The following is a 24846-nucleotide window of genomic DNA, read 5'->3' as shown; positions in this document are numbered from 1 at the left end:
CTTGGTGATGTTTAAATGAGGAAAAGACCATGAGTCTAGTAGATGCCCCTCAGACCCGGGAGGCGTTCATTGGATAGTACTGGGATGGGACATCAGGCACACACACCTTTGGAGCCCTGTGTATGGGCATCTGAATAGCCACAAAGAGAAAACAAGATATTACAGGCCTGGCAGCTCCGCCCTTTGCTGAGAAGAGGAATGAACTTAATAAGGAAAAAAGCAAACCCTGTTTTGTTTAGTTTTTTGAGGTTTTAAACAAACTATGAGAAGCTAAGAATGTTAAGCTGCTGCCTATCTCCCTGTTGAGTAAGCTCATTGGCCTCTGGTCGTCCTTCGTCTGCTGTGAAACAGCACAAGTGGCCACTGGTGGCTTCCACTGGTGGCTCTGCACAGGCCACAGGTGGTTGGCAGGGGAAGTTGCCTAAGAATGGGAGGTGGTGAAGCCAGACTTCAAGGACAGGCTCACATGGCCGGGGCCTCTGCTCTGGGCTAGGCCGCCCAGCTACTGCGCCTGCACCGTGATTCCCTTGGGGAAGCACCTGGGAACTGCTCCAGCACCTGGGCCTAGCCTCTGCAGGCATACTGGCACCCTTCTTTTCAGTGGGAAAGTGGGGAAAATGGTGTGGGATTCCTACTACCTGGCAGAGGATGGATGCAGGCAGGCCCTGTGGTTGGGAGCCATGTACTTTTACGTGTGAGCTCTCAGGTATGTGTTACCTGTTCTCTGGGTGTGTGCATGCACACGGGCTCTGGGGTGGGGAGAGGGTGAAGACTAGGGCCTGGGAAAACATATAGCGGCTGGATCAGAACAAGAAGCTACTCTGGGTATTTCAGACATGGGGAGTTTAGTGCAGGGGCTTTAGTTACAAAGATTATGGAAGGCCTGGGGGCCAAAGGGAAGTAAGGGTCCTCAAAACGTAGTAAATACACTGCAGGTGGCCTCCTGCGGCTGTTGGGCAGGAGCAGTGAGGAGTCAGAGCAGTCCTTCCCCCACCACGTGGCCATGTCTTTACTGTACTCGCTGCTGAGGGGCTTCAAGAAGCCTGCCCATTTTCTGTGAGTGCCTGTATGATGGGTTCTAGAGGAGCGCTAGTGGTCTTGCAGCCCAAGCAGGCAAAGTGGACAGAGGGAAGTGAGGAGCCAAGTGGGCAGGCCCCGCAGCACTGCTGATCTGGGATGGCAGGAAGAGCAGGTGCTCAGGGTGGATGGACCAGGGAAACTGAGGCCCCCAGCTCTCCACTACCCTCCTGCTCATAGGTTTACTGTTTCTTTCCAGAGTCATTTGGCCCACCTTGGACCTTCCCTAGTTTCACTGAGGCCACAACCTGAGACAAGGGTGGCCTGCGATGGACTGGCCTTTCTAGGGAGCCTGTTGTGAGCCATCCAGGAGGGGGTGCTCTTTAGGTCCTGTTCAGGGTCAGGGCTACCCCAAGGGGTCCAAGGCTCTGCATTTGCCCTCAAGGGGCTGAGATCTGGAAACTGAACACCTCACATACACACACACACACACACACTGCATACATGCCACACACACTGCACATGCCACACAAACACACCCCATAAACCACACACAAACACACCCCAAACACATACACACTCCACACTGCACACATCACACACACCATACACCCCTATGCACGTTATGCACACCACACAGCACACATGCAACACAGCATACACCATGTACATTGCACATACTCCACACAAACTACACACACAAATATACACACCACACTCCCCTCCCCATCTGGGGTCTTTGGAGCCTCCTGGAGATACTGTGGTATCTGTGGCTCCCCCAAGAACAGATCCTCTTTGGAAGCACATGAGGGAGAAGTGAGTGCACCAGACAGTGCTGGGGGAGGGGAGGCCTCATCCCAAACCACCCTGCATCCTCATGTGGCCTCTGGCAGCCCCAAAGCCCTGCTCCTACTCCACGCTCTAGAAAGACTCCCTTCTCTGCTCTTTTCAGCAGGCAAAAACCAGGCAATGGCCTTCAGGGGCCCCACTGATGGGCCTTCAAACACCCACTCCTCAACCTGCTACTAAAAGCAATCTGCTATTGAGGGATGGAGCAGATGAGTGGGCCCTGTGTCTGAGGCCCCACACAAGCCTCTTCCTGGGCCTGTTCTGCCACAGCCATAGGCATTGGGTGACTCCGGTGACACATCCAATCTAGGCATGTGTTGCCCTTTGCCCCCAAACCTAGTGCACAAGCCAGTGCTGGTTCACTGTACAATGTGGTTGCTCAAGTAGATGGTTAACATGGCAGTGTCTCTAGCCCCCCTACCCCCCAAGTCCTGCAAGGTGATGGACTAAAGGCCAAATTGCTCTGCAAGCCATGGTCTACACAAATGTTGGTTGACGGCTCTCCAGCCAAGGTTCCTCCCTTTCTAGGTGACTCCCTGTGAAGTCACCACAGAGCTCAGTTTATGAAACCAGGACACAGGCTCAGGCTCTGGCCCAGCTAAGGTCAGGTTGGCTTCTAAAGGTGGCCACAGCCTCAAAGCTCAGTGACTCTGATCACCATCTTCCCTCTGTCTCCTGACCTTCGCAGTGTAATGTGTGTGTGTGCATGTTTGCATGTGTGTGCCTGTGTGTGCATTTGCATGTGTATACAGAGTGCATGCATGCACATGCTGATGCATATGTGTGCAAATGTACGTGTGTTCTTTTTTGGTCCAAAGCACCCTGCATGTTGCTCTGTGGCCATGCCTCCACTCAGGGTCTCGGGCCTGAGCGTGGCAAGAATTCTGCATTCTAGAGTGGTGGATCTACATGCACTATGTAGAGTTAGGGGAATACTGACAAGGAAAAAAGGGGGCCCTGAGCTGGAGAAATAAGTAAGCATGCAGTTGTTTCACTTTTCTGAAATGATAAATCCATGCTCCTTGTGGCAAAATTAGAATTGCACAGATAAGCAATGAAATAACCCTACTGCCTACACATAAGCCCACGTAGCTTTGTTTTGATATATAAATGTGGACGTAAAGGTGGTAGCAGTGGGTATGATGTGTCTGTACCCATGCTTGTGCAAATCATGCTATGCAGGTGTACACACACAGAACTAGATCTGTATGATTTTTTAACAAAGACTCATTCTCTACCCTGTGGGCCCTGCCCCCATCCTTGATATGACTGTCCTTCTAAATCATAGCTAGACCAGTGTCATTTTTAAAGCTAAGAATGGACCTCCTATACCTTAGGTAACATTTGTATATTCAGGTTTGGGTGGCCTTTTATGTATTAACTTCAATGTCAGCACTCAGAGCCCTGTAAGCCGCTGGGGTCAGAGGGGCAGCAAAAGGAGGCCTGGTTCTCAGGAGGGTCCCAGTGCCCAAGCTCCTGCAGGGATGATTGGTGCGAGTGTGTGTGTTGGGACTCCTGAAGGGCCAAGGATGAGCTGTGGAGGGTGGTTGACTCATGAGTTGGTCATTTGCTGGAAATGGTCACCTCTCCACATTGGGGCAAGGTGACCCATCATCACCTTGCTAGAGTCTCAATGCTTAGCATGTTTGATGAGGTGGTTTTTCCAGAAACTGAGTCTCTTCTCTGTTGTGTCATAATCCATATGCCTTCACAACAGAGTGGTGCTGTCCTGTGGTTCCTGAGAGTCTCCTGTGTGCAGGAGTTTCATTCACAGAAGGGGACCCCCCATGAAGCTAGGAGACCATGTAGGCACTTCCTCATACCTCCCCAAGCATCTTTGTCAGGTACAGTTCCAGCACTTGAGACACACTGAAGAGGACAGCCAAAGAAATTGGATGGTGGAGACCTGGCAGAGCACCTTTCCCCTTCCCAGCTGAGTCTGCCTGATTTCTGTGCCTTTGTGGACTCCAGGGCCTGCAGGGCAATGCATGGTTCTGGGAGTCTGGTGTGAGTGTGTTTTGTGCATGCTGCCTCTGGGTGCTTCGAGAATGTCCTCCCAGGGGTGCACCCAGGCTCCTAGTTGCTGGCAGGACCCTGGGCATGAGAATGGGTGGTAGGTTAACTCAGTGGCAGATGGCCCTGGGGTTGGGGTAGACCACGTGCATGGAGCACCTGGAGGAGGCTTTCCTGTGTAGAGCTGTACAGATAGCCCAGGGACACCTGGTGGGGATGTGGCCCCAGTACTTGGGGTGAATCCCATCACATCCCCTCCATTTGGGCTCTCAGGCTCTCAGTTCCAGGATGGGTTGGCCTCACTACTCGGAGAGAAGCCACTGGTGTCAGGGTTTCTGGTTTTGTCAAAAAAATAGAATCAGCCCTGGCTGATGTGGCTCAGTGGATTGAGTGCCAGCCTGCAAACCAAAGGGTCACTGGTTTGATTCCCAGTCAGGGTACATGCCTGGGTTGTGGGCGCATGAGAGGCAACCACACATTGATGTTTCCCTCTCTCCCACCCTTCCCCTCTCTAAAATAAATAAATAAATAATATATTTTGTTTAAAAAGTAGAATGAGCTCCGCACCAGTGGCCTCCTCAGATGATGTGGGCCGTGGTGGGGCGGGAAGGCATGGACCCTGAGGTGAGTACTGGGGATGGAGGCTCCACCAGCCCCTGTCCACAGAGGTCAGTCCAGGGCAGCTGTGGGGGACAGGCCCTGCAGGCTAAAGTTCCATGGGGCAAGCTCCTGTGGGGTAGATAGGTTTGGGCTGCCTGGGTCTCCACTGCTGTCATGTGTGGTGACCCTGCTGACCAGTTTTAACTTTCACTTTCCCTCTCTCTCTCTAATTCCTCTGCATTCAGAATGAGTTGGATAGTTTTTTTTTTTTTAAAGAATAAATGGAACGTAAGTACTTCTTTAACATTTTTGTTTTACTATGGTTAAATACACATTTAAAGAATATTTAATGATGGTTAAGGATGTCCTTATGACAGAGGTGCACATGGTGTTTTTCATACTGTTCATGTCCCCGGAGCTGTGGTTTCTGGGGAATTTTTTGCTCCTGAAAGGTCCCAGCCCACGTGGTTAGGGTGATGAGTCAGTCCTCAGCTCAGGCCACCCAGGTTCCTCATCCCAGTAGTGGTTGTGAGAACCTTCCAGAAGCTACTGTGACCCATCTCGGGGGCTCCAGGCCAGGGGTGTCATCAGCAGGCAGCACTAGGGGATGAGGAAGGAAACTGGGCCTTTTTAAAACTGACCCCAGTGTCTGCTCAAAGCAAAGTGTTGCTCTTGATTATAACGCCTCACGAGAATCAGTTTTTAAAGTGAGAGTCCACTGAGATGCCCAGCAGCCAGGGGCCCAACAGAGTGTGGTGTCGTGAAGTACATTGTGCAATTATGGCCGTAGATACAGGTGTGTGTAGACCTGAACATGCCTACATGCAGAGGGAGATGAGTGTATATGTTCACATGTGCCAGTGTGCATATGTGTGTATATGTGGAGAGAGTTATCTATGGGCAGAGTACAAAACCACAAAAAGTTATAGTGGCAGAGTAAGAAAATAAAAACAAGTAAATAAACCTGGGAAGGCTTGTCCACTGGGCCAGGACAGCCAGCGGGCTGCTGTGCAAAGCACTTTTGAACAACTTTCAGAAACTCCTTCAGGGTCTATGGCACATTTCTTTTTTTCAAGAGAGCATTTTGTTTTTATTATTAAAGTACTGTTTGTTATAGTGAATTTGGAAACTCGAAGAAAGTATAAGAGCAAAATTTAAATGACCTAAAATTAAACCACCCAAAGGTAGTCACCACTAGCATTCTGGCCATTTTTAGGCCTTTTTCTCTGTGCATATATATGAATGTGTCTTCACACATGTACACATAATGTTAGTTTTTTTCTGTGTTGCTAAGTCATTTTCTTAAACATGATTCCTAATGAATGACAACACGGTAGCTGTTACATCATTTATGAGACCCCTGTCGGACATTTCCCAACTTCTCACTCACAGACACAGTGTCGGTACTCCTCTATGGGGTCCGGTCATCAACTCAGGAATTATTCTCAGGACTGTGTGGTTCAAGGATCTGACCTTCCCTGGGGAGGAAGTTTCTTTGCAGACCCTGACCACGGTGGAAGGCTGATGAAGGGACTGCACAGGGGTGAAGAGGTGCCATGCAGGGACCTGATGATGCTGAGGATCCACAGAAAATAATCTTCATTAAAGTAGAAGTCTCTCCTCTTTTCTAAAAGACATACCAAATGTCTGCCCAGCACCTCACCCTCCTAGGGTGGTTGGTGGTCAAGGCCTCCTCCTCTACCGCTTCTTCCCCCTGCATCTGGCCGTGAATGCACTCCCACATGCACACACCCTAACGTCTGTTGCTGTCTGTGCTGGTTTGTTAATCACTCTGCTCTGTGATTTGTTTTCTCTAATCAGTGAAAACAAATAGCCACAGATAGGCAGATGTAGTTCTTTCCACTGCTGACTGTCTTCCACAAAGGCACATTCTATTTCATCCTTCCTAGATTGGTGGGCATCTAGGAAGAATCTGGCCTTTAAAAACTGAGTCTTAGGTGGTGTAACGATCCTGTGGCTGCCCGCAGTAGGTGGAGTCCACACAGACTAAGAGACAATTGTCATGGAGCCAGGTCCCTGGGCGAGGGGGCTGGTGGGTGTCCCCTAGTCCATGCTGTCAGGGTGCCTGCCTGGCACAGATGGAAGTGAAGGGCAGCAGAAGGGTCAGCACGCCTGGAGGGAGTCTGGCCTCCATCACTGCTCTCATTGAGCTATAACTGGCCTGGGCTTCTGGGGTAGACCACGCTGCTGTGCCCATCTGGGCCTGGCCTGGCTTTTGTGGCTGTCCTAACTTAGTGGGTCTACACACACCCCAGCAGGAGCTTAGTGGTGCTCAATCCTTTCTTCAGCAGATCCTGATGGAAGCCAGTGTGTACACAGACCACAGTGGAGGTGGCCTGCTCATTTGTCCTTCAGTAAGGATGGAAGTAGGGCCTGTGTTGGCACAGCCCCTGGCCCAGGGCTGAAGCCCGAAACCCACAGGCCCACCCAGCTGCTCTGTAGATGAACAGGCGGCCCCAACAGGATGCTGCCAGTGCTGGGACCAGAAGCCAGATCTTGCCTATATCTTGCTTCTGGCTCTCCATGTACTGCTCTTCATGGCCCATCCTCCTCTCCCCTTAGTACTGGACTGGAACCTGGCCCCTGGTCCCAGTGGCGGGAAGCCCAGGTGCCTATGCTGCACTCCTGGCCCACAGCTAGCTAAGCAGAGCTGAGCCCCAACCAGGGGTGGAAGAAAGGTGGTGGGACCCATTCTTGATTCTCCTCCAATTCTTTATTTGCAAGGGATGGACCCTCTGCCCTTCTCAGTGCTCTGGTGCCTGTCTCCCCGCCCACCCTGGAGCTCTTGGGGACAGTTGCACCCACTTGCTTGTCAAGGCCCAGCCAGGCCCCATGAAGGGCAGGAGCTCTGGCCACTTGTTTGGTGGGGATAGTCGGTGTGACTCTGAGGTGGCAGAAGCTTTGGCTGAAGGTGGTGGCATTAGGACTGGGTGATTGTGGGGGTGGGGGGAATTGAAGTGCCCAGGCCCAGAGCACTAGCACAGAACAGACCCCAGCCCCAAAGCAATGCCACCAGGCATTGCACTGAGGAAGAGAAGCGGGTGCAGCCCCTGATGGCCTAAGCATGTGTTCAGGGATCACAGTGTGCAGACACATTTTGAGAAACACATTTGACGGAGGCTAAGGAGCAGGCACATGGAGTAGTGAGGGCACTGAGCGTGTATGTCTATTCCGGGGTCACTGGAGACCACAGCAGGCACTGCCCTTGGGCCTACTCCAGAGGCAGGCCAGGGATGGAGCTGAATGCGGTCCTGTCACTTCAAGTGCAGCTGGGAAAACAGAAATCCCCAATTTGAGTGGCTCCCAGCCCCTGCCCCTGCACCAGGGCAGTTTCTGTGGGTCCCTGTGGGGTCCTGGGACACAGGGTGGTGCTGGCCTGTGTGCCCCCAGGTCCTGCAGATGTTCGCTTTGTCTGGGAGAAGAATGGGCACAAACTGGAGACATGTGTCCCCGTGCAGACCCACACGCTTCCAGATGGCAGGGCCTACATGCTCAGCTGGCTGCGGGACACCATCCGTGAGAGCACCGAGTACCGCTGCTCCATCCTGTCATCGGTAGGGAGCCAGGCCTCCCAAGTGCGGGTCACCGTGATGAACCCTGGTAAGTGGTGCCCCCCTCACCCTGGCCCTGCTGCAGCTCTCTCCTAGGCCAGAATTTTTCAGTTTACTCTGTCTCCAATAGCAGGCTTGTGTGGTGACATTTCAAGCTGGCTCTCACTAAGAAAGATGAATGTTTGTCCTCACTGCCTGCCTCCCCAGGCCACAGATGCTTGTCTGCCATCCTCCCGGAGTGTGTGTGACATTATTGGGATGGCTGAGCCCCACGGGTCTGCTATGATGGACCTTCCTGTGCTTTTGTTTCCCGTGTAGGTACCACCGTGCTGAGCTCCATCTGCTTGGTTCTGAGTTTTTAATTTTACACCAGACTCTGCAGTTGTCTTAAGTCCCTGATCAGCACAGACTTGCTGATGTCCTGTCCCCAGCCTCCCAAACCTCTGTACCAGGGGCCAAGTGCCTCCCTTGGCTAATGCCTGGGAGGCTGCAGGTTCTATTTCTCGGACTTTGGACTTTGTGTCCTGTGTCACAGGCACACTTTCATTTTTCTGTGAAGTTTGCCCTCCAGCCCACCTCATGCAGGGCATCTGGGAAGTTGGTCTTTCCACCGCCTATGTTTCTCTTCTGTCTTCACAGTTCAGATGAGAGTTAAATAATTCTGGCCTAAAGTCATTACCTTTGTGTCTGAAGGCTTGCTCCGCAAAGCCAAGGTTTGGGGAAACTCTGGCTCCCCAAACCTTGCCTATGACTAGATATGACCACTGTCATTTTTAGCACCATGCAAGTTCAGGTTTTTATTCCTGGAGCACCCATTACATGTAGAAGCCCCTGCCCTTCAATTCTTGGAGGTTTTCTTGAACATTTTCTCACTGTTCTTCACTTCATTTTCTGTTCTCTCTCAGAAAATACTTTCCAAGATGCTGGGCTACCTGGGCTGGCCCACTACTCGTCCATCATCTCTTTGTTATCTGTCATCTCTCCCTGTTTTCCCTCTACTTCTGATAGCTTTTCTTACCTTTATCATGCACACCTGTACGGAGCTTTTATCTCACTATCACATTTTTATTAGTAAGAGTTTTGTATTCTGTTTTGTTCATGTTAAATTCTGTTCTTGTTTCATGGATATAGTATTCTCGCCTCACTCTCTGAGGATGTGGATTGATTTATTCTGTTTTCTTCGCCCTTCAAGTTGCCTTTTCTGCTTGTTTTGTCTGTCTGCTCTTTCCCTCAGAAGTCTCCTGGCCCTTGATTATCTGTTTACATTTAGAAGAGAAGCACAAAGATCCCTCCTGCTGAGGCCCTTTCTACCCAAGGTGTGGTCTGTGTGCTGGCAGCATTAGCATTATCTGGGAGCTCATTGGAAAGACGGTTAGAAATGCAGAGTATCTGGTCTGGCTCCAGATCTGAATCGAAGTTCTCCAGGCAATTCCTATGTGCACAAACGTCAGAGAAATCACTCTGCCTAGTGCCTCTTCACTTCCCTGTGTGCTGTAGTCCTCTGGGGGCATCCAGTTGCAGCCCACACTTGGAGCAACAGGCCCTCCAGGATTTCCATTGGGATGTCAGTGGGGACTGTGCTTGGACACTCATCATTTAGTATGGAAACAAGTGAACCTCTATGCTTTCAGTGCAAGCTCCCCCCTCGGCAGACATGCCCAAGCCCTCCTGTCCTGTGCCGTCTGAGGTGGACCAGTTTCTTGTGGAGCAAGGGAGGGAACTTCCCTGGCTGGGTGGAGTGGGAAGAGTCCTGGGGGACATGGTTCTGCTTCCAAACAGCTTTTGAAGAGAGCTTGTTAGCACCATAGCAGCACACCCAGGTTCCAGGCCATTCTGTGAGGTTGCTCCTTGGTTTCCCCATTCAGTCTGGGATTCATTCAGCTTCCTTAAGTCAGCGGCTTCCAGTGGCCCCTCTGCACTTCAACTACCATGAGTTTGCTGTTTCCTCTGCTCTTCAGTTTTCAAAAGTATGTATGTGTGTGTAGATAGATATTTAAATGGTTCTTTTTTTCTCATTTTAATTAGGGTTTTGGAGGCAGAAAAAAATCATTGTAGACATTCACTGCCACCCAGAACCTCTGGTCTTTTCATTTCTGTAAAACGTCCTGCCTGTTGCTGTCAGGGTAAAATAGAAAAATCGTGTAAATATGCTGTAAACTGAGAGTTAGGTGAGCAGTGCTGTCAGCAACAAGGCAGCTGAAGCCCATTCGTGTTTGTTTGTTTTTTAAAGATTGTATTTATTCCTTTTTAGAGAGGGGAAGGGAGGGAGAGAGGGAGAAAAACATCAATATGTAGTTGCCTCTCGTGCGCCACCTACTGGGGCCCTGGCCTGCAGCCCAGGCATGTGCCCTGACTGGGAATCAAACAGGGGACCCTTTGGTTCGCAGACTGGAGCTCAGTCCACTGAGCCACACCAGCCAGGGCCCACTTGTGTCTTACGTCATCTAAGTCAGTTAGTTCTCTAATGAGGTACGGACTGTTATCCCCAGTAGGCAGATGATAAAGATTAAGTGACTTGCCCAAGGTCACACGAAAGTCAGCAGAACCTGACTTTGATGGTTGGACTTGCTTGGGTAAGTCACTCTACAGATAGCAGACATAACCACAGTGAAGACACCTCAGCATTTTCTCATCTCACCCAGACCTTACTGAAGGTATGGGAGCAGGATGAATTTAGGATGTGCTGTGTCAGGGGTTCCTGCAGGGCCCTGCAGGAAATGACCACAGACTGCAGGAAGGCTGTTTGGGTGCCACGACCCTGGCCCTCTCAGGTCTGCTCAAGGTATGAGCACTGCTTCCTGTCTGAGGGGAACAGGTTCTTGTACCCCTTTTCTGAAACTACTGGCATGCAGTTTTTTGTCCAAAGCAACAACACAGTTCATTTTTGTTTTTGTAAGGAAAAACTGGCTCAGGGTTGTGCCATCAGACATTCCTGCAAGTATCTCGTTTTCATAATCCAGGATCAAACACTGGGCAGGCTGTGAGGATCCAGTAACAGGTGATGTAATGTCCCCAGAATGCACAGTGTCTGCTGGTCTACTGGGAGGCCACAAACTGATTTCTGAGCCTCAGCCCTGCCCACCTGAGACCCAGGGTCTCTGCATCACTCCAAGAGGTGTAAGAGGTTAGCCCCTGTCTTGCCTGGGCAGAAAGTTCCAGTAATATCTGGAGGACAGGGCCAGTGTGCCATGGGGAGCAACTGCCACCAAAGCTGGTAGCCTGGAGAAGTGCAGCAGTGGGGAATAACTGGCTGTAGAAGTCCCCACATCCAGGAAGACGAGGCCCTCAGGGGTAAACACCTTACACACCACCACCTGGCTTCAGGTTTGGCTCAGCTCAGCAGTGGGGCCTCTGTAGGGGGATGGTCACCTACCACTTGCTGGCACCTACCCCATCATGAGCACCCAAGGTGCCACAAAGGCCTACAGAGCTGAGACCTTGAGCTCCACTTCTGTCTTGCAGAGGTGACCCAGCAGGAGAAGTGGACCAGAGAGCTCGCTGCCTGGAGGGCAATGGTTGGGGAGCATGACCGCATGATGCAGAGCTGGAGAAAGGTGTGGGTACGTGGCCCAGGGGCAGCTGCCCCTTCTGAGGGGATTGCTCAGGGCCCATTCTGCCAGTGGGCGGGCCCTCACAGCAGACTGAAGACAGGCAGGACCGGAGGGATGTGGGTGCAAAGGGCAGGGCCAGCTGCTTCTGGTTAGATGTGTCCCCATAGATATCCCCACCTCCCAGACAGAGCAGGAAACCTGGAGCAGGTGGGACATTGGGTGCTGGTGAGAGCAGTTGCTTGTGACCTCAGCACTTGGCTGGGTGTTGGCTGGGGGAGCCCCAGAGGTTGCAGGCACATGGGCAAGCAGCGCACCCTATCCCAGCACAGAGGCAACAGAACAGGCATTCCCAGGCAGACCCCAATGAGGCCGAGGCATCTGGCCCTGGGCTCCCTTCTTGGCCACCACCTCACGGCCAGACAACAAGATTATCACAGGGAGGAGTGGTCAGCTGTGACAGTTCAAACCTGAGGTCTTACAGTATCCTGGGTGAAAGGGCTGCGCAAGTCCCTCCTTGTGGCCAGCAGGCTATTTGTGACTCCTCCTCCAAGCCTAGCCTTCCCGCAGGGTCCCCTCCTAGACCCAAGGGAGAGCACACAGGACAGGGGACTTGAGTCCTTTGCCTGTACCTGAGACAGTCCATGGGGAAAGGGGGTAAGAGGAGGGGAGGCCCACTGTCCTGCCAAGAATTTAAACACATTGTTCTTTCAGGAAAGCTGTAACAAGGATACCTTTTAGCCACCAGGAGACAGTGCTGACCAGTGCCACCTGCCACGCCCCCCCGAAGAGGCCCAAAGTCAGGGAGCTGTCACTTGCCTGTTCAGATGCAGCCTTGGGGCTGAGAGCAAAGGAGGGCAAAGAGCCCTGACTGGGCCTATGGGATAGTAGCTGGAACTTATTTGTAAATTACATGCTTACATGTGATAGGAGGTCTGTCTGGCAGAAGCAGGAAACCAGGATGGTCCATGGGCTGCAAACAGACTGGTTCAGACAGCAATGTACGTGACGGCTCCTTCCCAGAAGCACTGTTGTTACTCCTCTACAGATCACTCACTCGTCTGTGACTGCAGTAACTACACGTTATATGAGTGGGCCGCCCCCCAGAACAACGGATGGTGTCAGCACAGTCTCCTCCTACAGGCTTCACTGCTGTAAATGGAGCCTGCCTCTTGTCCCCACCTGTAAACTCAGCCACTTTACCCTGAGGTGCACTATAGTGGAGGGAAGGCAAGGCTCCAAACAAAAAACGGCCTTGACTTTGAGTACACTTAGGCCCATAGTGGGAGCTGGCAAAGATCTGAGGTCTTTGTGTTCATCCTTACTAATCTTAGTATCAGACTGTAAAGATCTGAGTGTACATTGTCCCCTTGCAGCATCAGCCATGGGCATCAAGCTTCTCTGAGGCATCTCCTGGTGTCGTGTTGTTTTCTTCACAGTGGGTTGATCTGATGAGAGGACTGTTACACCTGCTTCTTAGTCTCATTATGAAAGCTCTATCTCCAGAGCCTCCACCACATGTGTGTGAAGATGAGGGCCCAGGTCCAACGCAGCTCAACCTATAACCACATGGACACATGATTTGTGGAAAGACAGTTCTTAATGGCATGGCAGCCTGTCATAAATCCAAAACCTCTGTCAGAAATAAAGCTGACCTTCTCTTCTGACCTTAGTAAATGGATGTGTCCTCAGCCTCCTGACCACAGCCTGTGTGCAGACTTGTCCTGAGACTAGTGAGTTTCATAGCAGCCTTCTTAAGAGAGCAGCACACACTCCCTGCCAGTTACTTCCAGGATCCACTGAGAACAAGAATTCCTGAGGATGGCTCGCTTTGGGGTTAGAGTCACCCTAACTAGCCCTTCACCCCCTCCACCCTCCTGGCCAGGTGCCCACCCATTCTGCCAGAGGATGGTGATCCAGCTCACTGACATCACGCACCATGATGTAGATTTTTTTAAGACACCCATCAACTTTCACTCGGTTTTTGCCTGGGATATGGCTCCAGCCACTATGGATGCTGAGTGAACTGCTCTCAGGTTTGGGACCTCAAGTCTGGATATAATAAGAACACTTTCATGCTCAGCAAAACAATTCAACACTGCTGGTTGTCACAAGCATGTTCTGTTGGGAAATGTGGTTGAGGGTGAATTTGGATTCTTTGCATGCTCAGAAAAATAAAGGTGGAGAGTTCCACATCTGCTCAGTGAAGTCTATACTTGGGAGGCCCAATGCCATCTGCATCCTTCAGCACTGTCGGTCACTGTGCCACTGTCTGCAACGGTGGCCTCTGTGAGGAAAATGACATCTTAGCCAGGGCAATGGGGCATCAAGTCACACATGAAAGGAATGTGATGTGGAAGCCCATTTCTCTGCTTCAGTTCTACAGCGAGTTCTTCACCCTGGATTAGCTGAACAACCACCATGGCCAGAGACCTCGGGCTCTGAATAGAGAGGACCTGCATGGCCAGCAGAAATATTTTCAATGATTTTTTTAAAGATCATTTTGCCTTTTTAATTTTTTAACTCTATTTTTCAATTACAGTTAACATAGAATATCATATTAATTTCAGGTGTACAACATAGTGATTAGACATTTATATACCTTACAAAGTGATCACCTCAATGTGTCTAACACCCACCTGGCACATACCCAGTTTTTACAATGTTATTGACTGTATTCCCTATGCTGTACTTTACATCCCTGTGACTATTTTTTGTAACTGGCAATTTGTATTTCTTAATCCCCCTCCCCTTTGCTGCCCATCCCCCAGCCCACCTGGCAACCATCAATTTCTTCTCTGTATCTATGAGTTTGTTTGGTTTGTTCACTTTGCTTTTTAGATTCCACATATAAATTAAATAATATGGTATGTGCCTTTCTCTGTATGACTTATTTCACTTATCATAATACCCTCTAGGTTCATCCATGTTGCAAATGGCAAGATTTCATTTTTTTAAAATGTCAGATTTATTAAGGTATAATTTACAATTTATATACAATAAAGTACAATTGGATGAATTTTAAAAAATGCATAGTCCTAGAACCATCACCAGTCTAGATGAAATATTTTCATCACCCCTTTGCTGCCAGTCTCCTTCCTCCCAGGCACACTGAAGGTAATAGTTATCCACTGGATACAGTGAGTTCTACAGTCCAGTAACTAGAACTCCATCCAGGAACAACAAAGAAACCAGTCATCTAATCCACCAAACACAAAACACAACAGGAAAAAGGACTGTAATAAAGCAGTTCTCAGTATGTAGGATACCAATTTGTGACCTTGTAGCACAATTACTGGGAACATTCAAACAGCCCTTGTTTTACAGCTGCTGGGCCTTTTTACTCTCTTGGTTGAGTCCCGTATCCATGGGAGTTAAGCCATCTTCATCCTTTAAGGGAGTAAGTCCTAAATAAGGCTATTTATACTGGAGAATTTTTTTTTATTTCTTTTTTTTGCACCAACATACTCCTTGGGCCCTACCACAGATCTAGTAAAACTTCTAAGATTCTTACAAAAGGTTCCCTGGGCTAGAGAAACACTGTCCTGTCACAATGCTCGTCTTATAAAGTCCACACAACTTTAAGTATATTGCTCTTCTGAACAAGTGTTAGTTTCTGCTAACAAAAATGACAAAATAATGAAAATATCTAGAACCAGTTCTATTTTCCCCTCTTCATTTCTTGAGCTCAAGTTAGAATAATTCAAAACTAAGTTTGGCAAATGAATCCCCCAAAATATCTGGTTACCTACTGTATTTGGAGTACTTTTTATGGCTACATCTACTGTATTTATAGCTGGCTGCTCTAGACTGAAAAAATAAAACACATTTACACAAAAAGGTAGCATTAGCTGTGAATTCTCTAGGCTACTTGCAACATTCATGGTTCAAATAAAGGTACTGTCCTGTGATGTTTGAAATTCAAATAATTTTTATTTAAGTTGAAAACACAATTCTTAAAACTGCATTGACAGTCAAAACCCTTTGTTTTAAAATCCTAACGGGTATTTCTAGTTAAGGCAGAAGTGGTTCTAGGTTAATAGGACCAAATTTGACTTGAGACTTTATCCTTTAAATTGTAGGGGATGAGAGGAAAAAAAGAGGTTATTGACAGAAAACATTATCTACATAGTTACTCAGAGTATAAGTTTGGTGACAGAAGAGACTTTTAAGGACATGTTGGAATCTCAGAAGCAGTTCTCAAGGAACTTAGTTTTATTTTCTTGGATTTTAAAAATGCCTAAGTTTCTTCATCCTTGATCTTGGGAGGCAGATGGTACTTTAAATGCCCCATATGAACAATTTTATACTCTAGAACAAGGGTTACATCTGCAGACATACTGAGCATTACTGTAGGAGAGAGCAGAGTAGCTCTTACACAGAAGGTCAGATACCTCAGTGTAAAAGTTAGCTGAACTGGCTCATTCATCTCTATGGTAAGAGCTTCCTCTTCTTTATCAACATTACTTAATATTTCCACATTCCCCACTTGCAGAAAATTTCACTCCGTCTTTTGCACAATGAAATTAAAAATAGCATCTCCGATATGACTGAGATCTCAGTATAGGTATACAAATTCATCAGAAGGCATCTTTACTATACAGCTAGCTATACTCTTGTCCTGGAATTCCAAGTTGTTCAACATCTAAATCCATTCACTTCATTTCATAGTCTGAAAACTTTTCTTGATTTGAAGCTTTAAATACTAGTGCCAAGGTGTCCACATTATCTTCAGTCCTAGGGTAATGATGTCTTCGTTGCCAGCACATTTTAGTATTTTGGACATGCTGGTGAGGTTCACTCCCATGGCCAGTTTGCAGTTGCAGCAGTATGTTTTGAAGCCTCTGGAGAACAGAGTGAGCTGCACCAAACAGGAGTGGGACGAGTTCATGCCGCTCGAGCTAATGTCCCTGCAGGCCTCATTGATTAGGTCCTTAAGTGCCTCCAGTATCTTTTCCAGGACGTAACCCTAGACTAGGCACATTTGGATATGGCAGCTGAGTCACAATGATGCGGCTAGAGACGAAGGGAAGGAAGAGTGCCAGCATAGGCTTCACAGGATGTATTAGAAGGCTCACACAGCAGTGAGAGCCTGAGATCAAAGATGATCTCCTATTTCATTCTTTTTTATGGCTGAGTAAAATTCCATTGTCTATAGAACCACATCATCTTGATCAATTTGTCTTATCAATGAACACTTAGGTTGCTCCCACACCTCGGCTATTGTAAATAATGCTGAAATGAACATAGGGGTACATATAGCTTTTCTTTCTTTTTTTGTTTAAAGATTTTATTTATTTTATTTTTAGAGACAGAGGAAGGGAGAGAGAGAGGTTGCCTCTTGCACGCCGCCTACTGGGGACCCAGCCTGCAACCCAGGCATGTGTCCTGACTGGGAATCAAACTGGCAACCAATTCACTCACACCGGTCCTCAATCCACTGAGCCACACCAGCCAGGGCAGCTTTTCTAATTAGTGGGGGTTTTTTTTCTTTTCTTTTCAATAACCAGAAGTAGAATTGCTGGGTCATAGAGTAGTTCTGTTTTTAATTTTTTGAGGACACTCCTGACGCAAATCCTGGCCACCAGGATCCGTTGTGATTGCTATATTCAAATACACACGGACTACAGAAATCCTGTGGAGAAAAGGGGGCTGCATGGCCACTCTCCAAGTTAAAGAGAGGGCCCCTGACCCCCGCCTGGACAGGCTTTTATTGTTTTTCTGGGCACATTACATCCAGGGCAATCCTCATTTACTATGCACAGGTTCACCACAGGTGATTACCTTTTAAGGAGGACAAAGGACAGGACACTGCTAATTACTTCAAAGGGAAGGATGTTACAGCTCAAGGGGGAAGTTGCTCACACTCCATACCTGGGTGGTTTTGCACAGACTTCAGGAAGATGAAGATACTCAGTAAACATTTGCTGCCTCAATTCAGGGTGAGGGAGCTTCAGCAAGAGCAATTCTCATAGCAGTCTGGGTACAATGCAGACCTGATTTCCCACTGGAGAACTTACCCATGGACGTGGGTCCTGCCTGCCAACCTCGCTCCCCACTGGCTTTTCCAAGTGGGGGCTGAGCCACATTTCCCACGCTTGGAAGGGTTCCGCACACACTCCATACTGTTTTCCATAGGGGTTGTACCAATTTACAATCCCACATCCCAAAAGGTTCATTTTCTTCACATCCTGACCAACACTTGCTGTTTAATCACTTGTTGATGACAGCCATTATGACAGGTGTGAGATGATCTCACTGGGTTTTGATTTGCATTTTTCCCTGATAATTAGTGATGTTGAACATTATTTCACATGTCTCTTAGCCATCTGTATGTCCTCTTTAGAGGAATGTCTATTCAGTTTATTTTTATGATGTTGAGCCGTATGAGTTCTTATATAGTTTGGATACTAATACTTTATGAGATATATTATTTGTAAATATTTTCTCCCATTACGTAGGTTGCCTTTTTGTTTTGTTGATGGTTTCCTTTGCTGTGCCAAAGTTTTTAAGTTTGATGTAGTCCTATTTGTTTATTTTTGTTCTTGTTGTCTTTGCCTGAGGAGAAATACCCAAAACGAGTATTGTTAAGACAAATGTCAGAGTTTACTGCCTATGTTTTCTTCCAGGAGTTTTATGGTTTCAGTCTTTATACTTAAGTCTCTAATCCATTGAGTTTATTTTTGTATATAGTGTAAGAAAGTGGTCTAATTCCAATTTTTGCATGTATCTGTCTAGTTTTCCCAGCACCATTTTCGAAGACACTGTCTTTACCCCATTTTATATTCTTGCCTTTGTCATAGACTAATTGGCCTATAGGTATGGGTTTATTTCTGGGATCTCTATTCTGTTCCAGTGATCTATTTGTCTGTTTTTATGCCAGTACCTTGCTGTTTTGATTACTATAGCCTGTTTTAAAGTCTATTTTGTCTGATATATTGGTACTCTAGCTTTTTGTTTCCGTTTGCATGAAATATTTTTCTATCCTTTATATTCAGTCTGCGTGTCTTTCTATCTGAAGTGGGTTTCTTTTAGGCAGCATATGTACAGGTCTTTTTTGTTGTTGTTAATCCATTCAGCCACCCTATGTATTTTGATTGGAACATTTAATCCATTTACACTTAAGGTAATTATTGATAGGTATATAGTTATTGCCATTTCATTGTTTTCTGATTGTTTTATATTTTTCTGTTTGGTTCATATTCTCCTGTATGTTGATGACTTTCTACAGTGTTTTGTTTAGATTCCTTTATTTTTATTTCTTGTATATCTCTTAGAGACTTTTGGTTTGTGGTTACTGTGTACTGCATATATACCAAGTTACATTTATAGCAGTCTATCAAAGTAGATTTTCCCTTAAGATTGAATACATTCTAAAAGCACTAGTTTATACTCAACAACCTACATTTGTTTTTATCATTCTTCTTACCCCTTAATCTATTGTAAGCACATAATCTTCCTACTTTTGTCTTTAACCTTTGTACTAGTTTAATAATTGGTTGATCTACTATTTTTACTTTTTGATTTTGTCAGTAAGAACTTTTCCTTCCTATGTTTTATTCACATTTTTCATATTACTTTTCTACTTAAAGCTTTTAACATTCCTGGTTTAGTGGTGATAAACCCCTTCAGTTTTTTTCTTGCCTGGGAAACTCTTGACCTCTCCTTCGATTTTAAATGACAGCCTTACTGGGTAGAGCAATCTTCCTTCAAGTTTTCCCTTTCATCACTTGGACTATTTCGTGCTATTCCCTTCTGGCTTTCAGTGTCTGTTGGAAAATCATCTGATAGTCTTGTAAGAGTGCCCTTGTCTGCAACTAGGTGCTTTTCTTTTTCTACTTTAAAAATTCTCTGTCTTTAACTTTGGGCATTTTAATCACGATGCGTCTCACAGTGGGCCTCTTGGGTTCTTCGTGTTTAAGACTGTGTACTTCCTAGACTTCTATGTCCATTTACTTTGCCAAGTGAGGTAAGTTTTCAGTCATTATTTCTTCAAATAAAATTTTTAATTTTTTAAATATTTTACTGATTATGCTATACAGTTGTCCCAATTTCTCCCTTTGCCCCCCTCTACCTGGTACCCCCACTTCCCTCCAGCAATCCCCCCCTTAGTTCATGTCCATGGTTTATGCATATAAGTACTTTGGCTACCCCATTTCCTATACTGTTCTTAACATCCCCCTGTATATTTTGTACCTAACTATTTGTACTTCTTAAATCCATGCACCTTTTCCTCCATTCTTCCCCTCCCCGCTCCCAAACAATAATCCTCCAAATGATCTCCATATCTATGATTGTTTGCTTAGTTTGTTTTTTAGATTCAGTTGTTGATAGCTGTGAATTTATTACCATTTCAATGTTTGTAGTTTTGATTTTCTTAAGTAAGTCCCTTTGGACATTTCATATAATAATGGATTAGTGATGATGAACTCCTTTAGATTTACCTTGTCTGGGAAGCACTTTATCTGCCCTTTGATTCTGAATGATAGCTTTGCTGGGTAGAGTAATCTAGGTTGTAGGTCCTTGCTTTTCATGACTTTGAATAATTCTTGCCAGTCCCTTCTAGCCTGCAAAGTATCTTTTGAAAAAATGAGCTGACAGTCTTACAGAAACTCCTTTGTATGTAACTATCTGCTTTTCTCTTGTTGCTTTTAAGATTCTCTCTTTATCTTTAACCTTTGGCATTTTAATTATGATGTGTCTTGGGGTGGTCCTCTTTGGGCCCATCTTGTTTGGTACTCTCTGTTCAAATAAGTTTTCAATTTCTTGCTCTTTCTCTTGTTCTGGTACCCCTATAATTAGGATGCTGCTATGTTTGATGTTGTCCCAGAGGCTTCTTAGCCTATCCTCATTTTTTTGGATTCTTTTTCTTCTTGCTGTTCTGATTGAATGTTTTTTTTCTTACGTTCCAAATCATTGATTTGATTCTCAGCTTCATCCCTTCCACTGTTGGTTTCCTGTATACTTTTATTTCTCTTAATGTAACCTTCATTTCTGCCTGGGTCTTTTTTATGTTGTTGAAGTACCCAATGAGTTCCTTGAGCATCCTAATAACCAGTGCTTTGAACTCTGCATCTGATAGATTGATCATCTCTATTTTGTTTAGTTCTTTTTCTGTTTTGTTCTGTTCTTTCATTTGGGCCATACTTCTTTGTCTCATTTTGGCAGCCTCTCTGTGTTTGTTTCTGTCTATTAGTTAGAGGGGCTATGACTCCCTCTCTTAGAAGTGGGGCCTATTATAGAAAAGTACACTGGTAAGTTGGAGTGGAGCCTTATGTAATCACCAGGGCACGGCAAACCATGTCACTCTCTGTGGCTCTGTGGCTCCTTGTGGGGAAGGGCTCAGGAGGAGACAATGCCACTACCTGACCTTCTGGAGTTTTATCTCGGAGGAGGCTGTCTCCCAGTACTCACCCTGATGCCACTCACTTCAATTTTTCCCTGTATGCCACTGGTACTCTTCCAGCTGTTCCCCTGGTGCTGAAGCCCAGAGGGAGTGAGTCTGCTAAGTTCAAAGGCAATTGCGGGCCCTTTAAGGGGAAACTCCTGAGAATCCCTCAATTTCTTCTGCTGCCCTAACCCCCACTGGTTTTTACAGACAGAAATTATGGAGACTTATGGGTGGCCTGGTATGAGACTGGGATCCCTCACTCCTGAGGTATCCCTCCTGATTTTTATCTACCACACATAGGTGTGGGATCCCCCATTCTGCGTCTTGCACTTCCCCACACCTCTTTACATCTCCTTGCCTCTCCACATGTCTCTGTGTCTCCAACCCTTGTACCCATCTGGATGAAGGTGGCTTTAATTCCTTGGTTATCAGACTTCCATACAGCTTGATTTTCGGATGATTCTGGGTTATTTGTTTTGTAACCTAGTTGTAATTTCTGCTATGGTGGTATGAGGAGGCAACCTGTATTTACCTATGCCTCCTTGACTAGGAGATCTTAGTTTCTAATACCACTCTTCAATAAATGAAACAGATTCCTTGGAAAAATGGCTGATTCTAGGACTGGAACAGGAAATACATGAGATACATGAAGTATCTTCTAATGTCAGAAAGTAAGGAAATGCGCTCCTGCCTCCACATCCTTAACCACTGCAGCTGCTATAGCTCTTCTAATAGATTTTCAATCCCTTTCCCTCCCCTCTTCTCCTTCTGGGACTCCTATTATGTGAATGTTGGTACACCTGACATTGTCCAAGTTCCCTTAAACTATACTCATTTAAAAAATTCTTTCTCTTTTTTGCTGTTCCAATTGGGGATTTTCTACTACTCTTTCTGACCACTGATTCAATTCTCTGCTTCACCTAATCTGCTGTTCAATCCCACTAGTGTATTCATTTGTTACTGTATCTTCAATTCTATTGGTTCGTTCTTGTGTTTTCTATCTCATTTTATATGTTTTCTCTATGTTCTGAGTTCATCTATTCTCCCATAGTTCAAGGAGCATTCTCATAACCAGTGTTTTGAACTCTATCTGGTAGATTCTTTATCTCCATTTCATTTAGTTTTTTTCTGGAGGTTTTTTTTTTTTTTTAAATATATTTATTGATTATGCTATTACAGTTGTCCCATTTCCCCCCCACACTCCACTCCATCCGGCCCACCCCCCTCCCTCCCACATTCCCCCCCATAGTTCATGTCCATGGGTCATACTTATAAGTTCTTTGGCTTCTACATTTCCTACACTATTCTTACCCTCCCCCTGTCTATTTTCCACCTATCATCTATGCTACTTATTCTCTGTACCTTTACCCCCCTCTTCCTCTCCCACTCCCTTATTGACAACCCTCATGTTCTAGTTGTTAGCCTAGTTTGCTCTTGTTTTTGTTTTATGTGTGGTCGTTAATAACTGTGAGTTTGCTGTCATTTTTACTGTTCCTATTTTTGATCTTCTTTTTCTTAGGTAACTCCCTTTAACATTTCATATAATAAGGGCTTGGTGATGATGAGCTTCTTTAACTTGACCTTATCTGAGAAGCACTTTATCTTCCCTTCCATTCTAAATGATAGCTTTGCTGGATACAGTAATCTTGGATGTAGGTCCTTGCGTTTAATCTTGGGTAATGTAATTATGATGTGCCTTGGTGTGTTCCTCCTTGGGTCCAGCTTCTTTGGGACTCTCTGAGCTTCCTGGACTTCCCGGAAGTCTATTTCCTTTGCCAGATTAGGGAAGTTCTCCTTCATTATTTGTTCAAATAAGTTGTCAATTTTTTGTTCTTCCTCTTCTCCTTCTGGCACCCCTATAATTCGGGTGTTGGAACGTTTCAAGGTGTCCTGGAGGTTCCTAAGCCTCTCCTCATTTTTCCAAGTTCTTGTTTCTTCATTCTTTTCTGGTTGGATGTTTGTTTCGTCCTTCTGGTCCATACCGTTGATTTGAGTCCCAGTTTCCTTCTCATCACTATTGGTTCCCTGTACATTTTCCTTTGTTTCTCTTAGCATAGGCTTCATTTTTTCATCTGTTTTTCGAACAGATTCAACCAAGTCTGTGAGCATATTGATAAACCAGTGCTTTGAACTGTGCATCCGATAGGTTGGCTATCTCTTCATCGCTTAGTTGTATTTTTTCTGGAGCTTTGAAGTGTTCTGTCATTTGGGCCATTTTTGTTTGTTTGTTTGTCTTGGCGAGTCTGTTACTTTAAGGGGTGGAGCCTTAGGTATTCACAGGGCGGGGTAATGCTGGTCGCTGTGCTGTGATGCTGTACGTGGGGGAGGGGCCGAGTGGGAGCAATGGCACCCGCCTCACTCTCCTCTGGACTCCAATCTCTCACTCCGATACCCACAATCAAACTGGGCCACTCTGGTGCTGGTTCCCTTTTTTTTTTTTTTTTTCATTTGGGATGTTTGTCTTCTGATTTTGGCCGACTCCATGTTTGTTCCTATATATTAGGTAGATCTGCTACATCTCCCAGTCTTGACAGAGAGGCCTTATGTAGGTGTCCTGTAGGGCTCAGTGGCAGTCAGTCTTCCTGGTGCTCCAGGGTTGTCCTCTGTGTAGGTTGTGTTGGGTCTCAGTTGCTGTTGGTAAATCAGTGGTTGGTGCTGACTCTTTAGCTGACTGGCTCTGAGGGCTGGCTGTAATTACATTGGACCAGCTGTTATGTGGGGGCTGTCCATATGATGTAGGCTCTGATGCCAGCTGAGGCTACCTTTCTCGTGTGTCAGTTGTGGAACTGGTACCATCTAGAGCCTCTTGGGAGGGGCCCCGGTGCAGGCCAAAGTCAGCTACCATTTGTGCCAGGCTTGGGGTCACTTGGCATATAAGCAACAAAGTGATTTGTGTTTGATTTCCACTTGTGCTGGGCTTGGAGGTACTTGGGAGAGGCTACGCTGAGAACCAAGACCAGGTGCTACTTGTGCCAGGCTTGTGGGTGCTTAATTGGAGATATGTCACAGGCCAAAACTGGCTACCACTTATGCCAGGGTTGGGGCCAACTGTTGGGAGTTACAAAGCAAGTTGAGACTGGTCGCCATTTGTGCTGGGCTTGGGGCCGCTTGTCAGAAGCTACAGTGCACACTGAGGCCTGCCACTGCTCATCTAGGGTTCAGGGGCAGCTGCCACTTATGTGGAACTTGCAGACATTTGAGAAAATCTGCAGCACAAGACTAGAGCACTCCTGTGAGGTTTGTAGATTTGGAGGCAAGTACACAGCACAAGCTGAGGTGAGCTCATTTGGTGGAGTAGCCCCTGGAAGAGGTTTGGGCCAGACAAGAAGATTGGATGGAACAAGGTCTCAGGGAATCATCAGTGAGGGGTGAATGGTGTTAACCAGGTTAATGGAAAGCACAGATTTGGTGCCCACCTTAGCGAAGACAGCTGGGTGGGAGAGCTGAACAGTGGTGTCTGCCAGGACTTATCTTTGGAGAAAGGTGGCCAATCCCTACCCCTTCAGCCACTGTCCTAAAGTATGCCAATTTAGTTCCTCCCCAAATGTCCCAAGCACTTTTCAAGCTGCTGGCCCTGTGCTGGTGCTTAGAGGGAATTTGTGAGCAAGTGATTCTGTGTGTGGCCCCTTTAAGGGCAGCACCTTATTCTTTGGAAGTTCTTTTTCTTGGACAGAATCCCTGATGGTTTTCACAACCAGATGTTATAGGGACTTCTCTTCCTGGCTCTGGTACTCTTAGGCTGGGACACCTGGTGTGAGGGCAGGACCCCTTGTTTCTCAGTGGGGGATCTCTGCAGTAGAGATATCCCTCCTGCTTCTTGTCACACAGTGTGTGGGACCTCCCCAGTCCACATCTC

At 46.7% G+C, this 24846-nt stretch overlaps 1 protein-coding gene and 1 pseudogene across 4 annotated transcripts in view; one reads left to right on the top strand and one right to left on the bottom strand.

Moving 5' to 3' along the window:
* SEMA4D (semaphorin 4D) overlaps positions 1–12855 on the top strand; it is a 109524-nt gene extending 96669 nt beyond the window's left edge. Inside the window, exons 19-21 of one of the 4 annotated variants that reach the window (XM_045197693.2) lie at positions 7891–8100; positions 11514–11605; positions 12314–12855. In XM_045197693.2, coding sequence (XP_045053628.2) covers positions 7891–8100; positions 11514–11605; positions 12314–12340 — 329 coding nt within the window. In that variant the 3' untranslated portion in view covers positions 12341–12855. Of the gene's footprint in view, positions 1–7890; positions 8101–11513; positions 12045–12313 lie in introns of those variants that run through there. The other 3 variants (XM_045197692.2, XR_006655920.2, XM_045197690.3) reach the window with 3 other exon arrangements.
* Positions 12856–14457: 1602 nt separating this feature from the next.
* Positions 14458–16583, bottom strand: LOC112307267 (proliferating cell nuclear antigen pseudogene; annotated as a pseudogene).
* Positions 16584–24846: the final 8263 nt, after the last annotated feature.

The sequence above is a fragment of the Desmodus rotundus genome, chromosome 1, assembly GCF_022682495.2.
Source record: "Desmodus rotundus isolate HL8 chromosome 1, HLdesRot8A.1, whole genome shotgun sequence".
Classification (NCBI taxonomy): Eukaryota; Metazoa; Chordata; class Mammalia; order Chiroptera; family Phyllostomidae; genus Desmodus; species Desmodus rotundus.
The sequence above is the reverse complement of the archived record's forward strand: the minus strand, read 5'-3'. Positions and strand labels throughout refer to the sequence as shown.